This window comes from Medicago sativa, chromosome 2, assembly GCF_051527215.1.
Source record: "Medicago sativa cultivar Bolivia chromosome 2, Bolivia_mono, whole genome shotgun sequence".
Lineage (NCBI taxonomy): Eukaryota > Viridiplantae > Streptophyta > Magnoliopsida > Fabales > Fabaceae > Medicago > Medicago sativa.
Window position 1 is genome coordinate 49,895,766 of NC_140750.1, and position 7,076 is coordinate 49,902,841.

At 36.4% G+C, this 7,076-nt stretch overlaps 1 protein-coding gene across 1 annotated transcript; it reads right to left on the bottom strand.

The window, feature by feature from the left end:
* Positions 1 to 600: 600 nt before the first annotated feature.
* LOC146947178 (uncharacterized) lies at positions 601 to 2,734 on the bottom strand. Its single transcript, XM_085748407.1, has 3 exons — positions 2,378 to 2,734; positions 1,878 to 2,321; positions 601 to 1,800 (listed from the first exon to the last, which is right to left on the bottom strand). The coding sequence occupies exons 1-3, from the start codon at positions 2,732 to 2,734 to the stop codon at positions 601 to 603; spliced, it is 2,001 nt and encodes a 666-aa protein (XP_085604533.1).
* Between the last annotated feature and the right edge of the window lie 4,342 nt (positions 2,735 to 7,076).

Consider the following 7,076-nt stretch of genomic DNA (forward strand, 5'->3'; position numbering starts at 1 on the left):
CCAAACACATGTAAATATTTAACAATAGGTTTTCTTCCCTTCCATAGCTCATAGAGAGTTGTTGTGGTACCAGTTCCCAGTGTCACCCTATTGTGAATGTGATAAGCTGTGTTCATAGCTTCAGCCCAGAAACGGTAAGGTAAGTGTTTAGCATGAAGCATGACTCTTGCAGATTCTTGAAGAGTCATATTCTTTCTTTCAACCACATCATTTTGCTGAGGAGTTATAGGTGATGAGAATTCATGTTTGATTCCCTCTTCTGTACAGTATTCATCAAATCTAGAGTTTTCAAATTCAGCTCCACGATCACTCCTGATTCTAACAATCCCACACCCCATTTCTCTTTGTAATTGTGTACACAACTCTTTAAACACATCAAAAGTGTCTGATTTTTCTCTAATAAAGTTTACCCACGTAAATCTAGAGAAATCATCAACAACCACAAGAACATACCTTTTTCCACCAATGCTTTCAACCTGCATAGGTCCCATCAGACCCATGTGCAAAAGTTTAAGAACTTTAGAGGTTGTTTGATGTTCCAACCTTGGATGGGACATCCTTGTTTGTTTGCCAATCTGACATTCACCACATATGCTTCCTTCAACAATTTTCAGGTCCCATCAGACCCATGTGCAAAAGTTTAAGAACTTTAGAGGTTGTTTGATGTTCCAACCTTGGATGGGACATCCTTGTTTGTTTGCCAATCTGACATTCACCACATATGCTTCCTTCAACAATTTTCAGATCTGGTAGACCTCTCATAGCTTCTGATGGCAAGGCTTTCTTCATCTCTTTCAAATGCAAATGACCCAACCTTTGATGCCACAGCTTGATCTCTTCCTCTTTGCTTAAAAGACACGTTGAGATGAATGACTCTTCCTGAGATACCCGAAGATAGCAATTGTCTTTCGACCTTGTGCCTCTCATAAGAACTTCTCCTTTCTCATCTAAAATCTGACATTCTGGTTTGGTGAAGTTTACTTTCAGTCCTAGATCACACAGTTGACTAATGCTAATTAAATTGGCAGTTAATCCTTTAACTAACAGCACATCATCAAGTCTTGGCAACCCATGTTTAATCAGGTTTCCAATTCCTACAATCTTTCCTTTGGCTCCATCACCAAAAGTAACATAACTGGTAACATAAGGTCTTACATCTTCCAGATATGTTTCTACACCAGTCATATGTCTTGAACAACCACTATCAAAATACCAGTCCTCTTTAGATGATGCTCTGAGGGGTGTGTGAGCAATTAACCCAGTCTTGGTGTTTCTGTGGTTCCATCCTTTCTTGGATAGTTTCTGCTGAAAATGCAAGAACTCTCCTTGCAGCTTGAAGCAGTAGGGTCTGATGTGTCCCTTCTCTTTACAGTGATCACATACCCAAGTCTTTGATTTCTTCTTAGTATGATGTTCCTCTGGATGTTTGAACATTGACTCTACTGATTTCATTCCAGTCTGTTCCAGTTGAAGATTCAACCTTGACAGTTCATCATTGAGTTCTGAGATGTGAGCCAGATTATCAAACCTTTCATCTTGCAGATGTGCAATCTCCCTTGCTTGTTCCTCAACTTTTTGGGTTAATTCAGTATTTTTAGCCATCAGGTCATAGTAGGATATAACAAGCTTATCATAAGACATTTCTTCCTCATAAGACTCAGTATCTGACATAATTCTACCAGCAAGGGCAGAGACATGATTAGCAGATTCAGCTTTTACCTCATCATCTGAGTCATCTTCATCTGACCAAGCACAACCAAACTTTTCTTCTGTTTCTTTAGAAAAGTGGCACATTCTATTCTGATGTGACCATACCCTTCACATTCATGACATTGTACTCCTTTGTAGTGAGAGTCCATGTCATCAGGTCTTGCTACCTTCTCTTTACTTGGATGATTGTCAATGTTGGGTCGGATGTTCTGACTATTTGGCTTGGACCTTCTGTCAAACCTTTTGAAGATCTTCTTGAACTGTCTCCCAAGAAGTGCCAGAGACTCTGCCATGTCTTCATCATCTTCTTGATTTGCTTGTGACTCATCAGGTTCTACACAAGAAGCAAAAGCTATCCCCTTGCCTTTCTTATCAGTTTTGTTGTTGACAGTTATTTCAAAATTTTGCAAGGACCCTAACAATTCATCAACCTTCAAGCTTGAAATGTCCTGAGCCTCTTCAATAGCTGTAACTTTCATGTCAAACCTCTTAGGTAGAGATTTGAGAATTTTTCTGACTAGTTTTTCATCAGAAATTTTCTCTCCAAGAGACTCAAAAGAGTTTGCAATATCAAGGATATTCAGATGATAATCTTGAATACTTTCATCCTCCTACATTCTCAAATTCTCAAACTTTGTAGTAAGGAGTTGAAATTTAGCACCTTTACCTTAGTAGTACCTTCATGAGCAGTTTTGAGAATTTCCCAAGCATCCTTAGCCACAGTACATTGCTTGATCAACCTGAACATGTTCTTGTCTACACCATTGAACAGAGCATTCAATGCCTTTGAGTTTCCAAGAGCCAATTCATCTTCAGCAGCACTCCATTCTTCTTCTGGTTTCAACACATCAGTTCTGTTACCATCAGCATCAAGTTTCACAGGATGTTCCCAACCTTTCAGAATTGCCTTCCAGGTTTTGCTGTCAATGGATTTGAGAAAAGCACTCATGCATGATTTCCAGTAGTTATAGTTAGAGTCATCCAATAGAGGGGGCCTGTTTACAAATTTACCTTCCTTATCCATGATGCTAGAATAGAATTCCCTGGAGCTCACCCTAAAACAGGCAGGGTGCCTGCTTTGATGCCAATTGAAATTCTAGCGCACTTGTTTTAATATGTTTTGTCAGATGTTTAAACGTTTGCAATGTTCGGTTTAATGTTTCAACATCACGTGATAAACAGAAGTAAAAACAAGAAAATAAATGACAGGAAAGTAAATAACACAGTGAGTTTGTTCGCCCAGTTCGGCACAACACGCCTACATCTGGGGGCTACCAAGCCAGGAAGGAAATCCACTAGTGTAGTCCTTATTCAATATCTCTTAGCAAACTCCTCGTTTACACTATATGACCTAGGACCTACCTGTATAGACTTCAACCTAGGAACTCATAGATATGAGATCCCATCTCACTATCCTAATGGTTAGTCACTGCCCTAGTGACCTTGTCAGACCTCAACCAAAACAAAAGTAGAAGTTACCTTCCAACACAATCAACTAGTACCTTGTTTCACAACTTCGGTCTAGTGCACAAGAGTATCAAACTCACACACTCATTCCTAAACAAGTATCATAGGTGTTACAAGAAGGCACATAGTAAGAGATTTTAAACTTGCATCACAAACGATACAAACGCAGAATACATGAAGACTCAAACCCTAAAAATCTAACTTTTAGAATGACAGCTTGAATAAGCAATTAGGTCTTAAATTCTTCCTTTTATACTGAAGCAACTTGGGCTAAATAAATCATTGGGCTTCAGCAAAGTGTAGATCAGTTCAGCTTAATCTGCAAGACAAGAATCAGAAACAATTCTGGAAAGTCCTAAAATGTCGGAACATTTATAGGAGCGTTCCAAATTAATAACAAATATTACCTAAAATATAATATCTACTTTAGAAATATTCCACAGCTAATTTTTAGATGATATGCGCGTTCCTTGATCAATAAGTTAAGGAAATATTGTTTCCTTAAACAATAATGGGCGCGCGTACATATAGGCATGAACCCAGACACACTGAACTGTGCCATGATGTTGGAACATTGTATCCAACATCTTACAGAGTTGCCTAACCACATGTTGGAACATTGGTTCCAACTTACAGAACAAGGATATTTGTTTTAGCAATAATGTAGCCAACACAAATACCCAACAACTTTGGATTGTGGTATCCAAGGGGAAGTTCTTGTTGTTTAGTTGGGTTTTCGGATTCTGACTTGCCGGTTGCAAATCAGATCGAAAAAGCACAAGTGGTACATGTCATTTATTTGGAAATTGTTTAATCTCGTGGCATAGAAAAAAGCAACATAGCGTTGCTCTTTCTACCGCTGAGGCTGAATATGTTGCAGTCGGGAGTTATTGCTCTCAAATTTTATGGATCAAACAACAACTCCTTGACTATGATTTAAAACTAGGCTGCGTTTCAATCAAATACGACAACACTAGTGTTATTAATCTCACCAAAAACTCAGTCTTACATTCAAGGACTAAACATATTGAGATTCGGCATCACTTTCTTAGGGATTATGTTGAAAAGAAGGATGTAACATTTGAGTACGTTGACACCAAAAATCAACTTGCTGATATTTTTACAAAACCATTACCTTCCGAGTCTTTTCTCAATATCCGTAGGGAACTAGGTATCTTGGATACCTCTTGCCTTAAATAAGCAAGAGCTTCTTCTTAATTTGTTATTTGTGTTACTTTTCTTTCACATGCATATATTTTCTTTTTTTGTGTCTTCTTTTGCATGTTGCACTTGTGTTCGATTGCGATTGTCACTTGTGTTGTTTCATCTTGTTTCCTTTCTGCTTGTGTTAGAATACTAATCCTTTTTGATGTTCTCAAAGGGGGAGAAAAATGTTGATGTTCCTTGTTACTTTTATCCTTCTTCTTGCTTGCCGTTTTTCTTATGCTATATGTCAGGGGGAGCCATCATCAACTATTTGACATCATCAAAAAGGGGAAGATTGAAGCCTCCACAGTTTTACTTTATATGTTTGTGATGATGTTATTTAGATTAGTTTATCGTTTTAATAATTGCCTTATGGTTAGCATGTTAAAGCACCCAGCATCTATGTGTCTTGATCTAGGATTCACTTGTGTCTTGTGAAAAAGTGCCATTGTTCATATTGTAGCATATTGAATCGATTGATCACACACTGAATTGACTCATCTAAGTCTCTGACTACAGATGAATCGATTCATAACTCCTTGAATCGTATCACATTTGAATCGATTCTTTTGAGTTTGAATCGTTTCACAAAACTCTCTAACTTGCACTGAATCGATTCATATGAAGGTTGAATCGTATCATTCTTCATCCTGGGCTCACTTGAATCGATTCACTCATGCACTGAATCGTTTCATCCTTCATGCGTTCTTGGGTTGTCTTTTGTTGTCTAAATCGATTCACTCATTTCGTGAATCAATTCACAAGTTGTTTTTGTGCGAAATTTGGCTCTTATCACCCCTCACTATATATAGTCTCCTCCACACAACTCACAATTTATTGAATCATTTGCAACTATTCTCTCTAGGTTTCAAAAACTCATTGCACATAAATTCATCAAGATTAAACACTTTTTCTTAGAATCACTTTGTTCTTTGAGTGATAGGGTGCTAGTAAGGATTGTAATTTGGTTCTTTCAAGGAAATTGATTGGGCTTAATCAAGGTTCTAAAGTGAAGTGAATAATCTCATTCCACCTCCAAAGGACTTGGGGGTCTTTCTAACCGTTCTTGAAGTCGAATGGGATTCGCTTACCAGACGTAGCATCGAAGGCTCGAGTGAAGAGTTCGAAGGGGTGCATGGGTATTCAAGGATTTGAAGATTCAAGGAGCACCAAATTCAAAGGTTATTTGAAGTTTGGGGGAGTGTTTGCATAGGAGTCGAAGATTTAGGTTTAATTTCAAGGAACTCTTATAAACACATTGTAATCAACATTTGTTACTTAGTGGATGAACATGGTGAAGGTGTACTTCATCAAGAAGAGTAGACGTAGCTCTAGAGAGGACGAGAAAGAGCGAACTAATATAAAAATATCGGTGTTATCTCTCTTCCCTATCCTCTTTACTTTTTACTATTGCATATGATTCATTGAATAATTGTTAGAATAATTGCTAGTGTTGATCTAAGTTGTTTTTCATCAAAAGATAATTTAATTCATTGAATTAGGTTTCAAATAATTTGCTTAGATCAATTGATTGCAAAATTTATTCAATTCGTGCTTTCTATTGATACTTTGATATCATTGTTCAAGGTTTATTAAAGTTTGATTGTATATAAGATTTGTATCGTGAATCTCTCAATTCTAGATTAAATCTTATTGCAAATAGATTTATCTTTTTGTATATTGTTGTGATTGTTCACGCACGATTCCAATAGTCGATTCGTTAAACTCACTTTTTATTTAACTCCAAAAAATCTTTTCAAAAAACTATTCACCCCCTTCTAGCTTACAAACTAATTAGCCATATAGACCAACATATACTTGGTATAAAATGATAAATAAAATAATTTTGAATAAAAATATATTTAATTATAAACAAGTTAACCATGAAATGTGGTCCTCGTAGGCAGTGTCCAGCTTCTTTCCTTTCATATGCTTTATAAAAGTTTGACCCCTCCACTCCATTCCACATGCTTAACCTTAACTCCTCATCTGCTTTCTTTCTTCTTTTACATATGAAATAAAATAAAATAGTCTCCGGAATCTCAATCCCCCTCCTCCGACCATATATATTTATATTTCCCTTCAAAGAAGAAACTTACAGAGTCTCGCTTTCCCTTTAATTATTTCTTTATTAGTATTCTCACAATTCCACAAGCACAGTTCTTGCAAAATGCAAATGCACTAACATTAAACTTTGCAGCAGAGGAAGGCAGAGACAGACCACTCACCACTTCCCACACACCTCTTTCCCCTTCTCTCTTTTCTGTATTTATGGAATCTCACACCTTTGCATATTATTATATCTTCTTATATATGCATCCAACTATTCTCCTCTATCCAGTTATATATTCTTATTGAGAGTTAGATTAGATGTGATATCTATATATGTTGTTTCTACATATGTTGTACTCTATATATGTTGTTTCGTAAGTGTGGGTTAGAAATTTCACCTTGAATTAAAAAATAGATGTTAATCAATATATAAATGAGATGATTTATTTATTTAACTACATCTTAAGGTTTGGGTGAAGATATACCGTTCAAACTCATTTAACAATTCAAACTCTAAAATTTGTTACATTATGTTTAATTGCTTTTAAATAAAATAGGGTTGGCCTAAGAGTAAGGCTACTAAAACCCTCGTTTTAGGCTTTCTAAAAAAATATTATATTAGATTTTTAAACGAAAAGAGC

Excerpts from the sequence above, each read along its gene's own strand:
- LOC146947178 (XM_085748407.1), bottom strand. The coding sequence starts at position 2,734 with ATGGATAAGGAAGGTAAATTTGTAAACAGGCCCCCTCTATTGGATGAC. Across the intron at positions 2,322-2,377 it reads CTCATGAAGGTACTACTAAG|GAGGATGAAAGTATTCAAGA; the intron begins GTAAAGGTGCTA and ends TTGAGAATGTAG. Across the intron at positions 1,801-1,877 it reads ATCATCCAAGTAAAGAGAAG|AATAGAATGTGCCACTTTTC; the intron begins GTAGCAAGACCT and ends TGGTCACATCAG.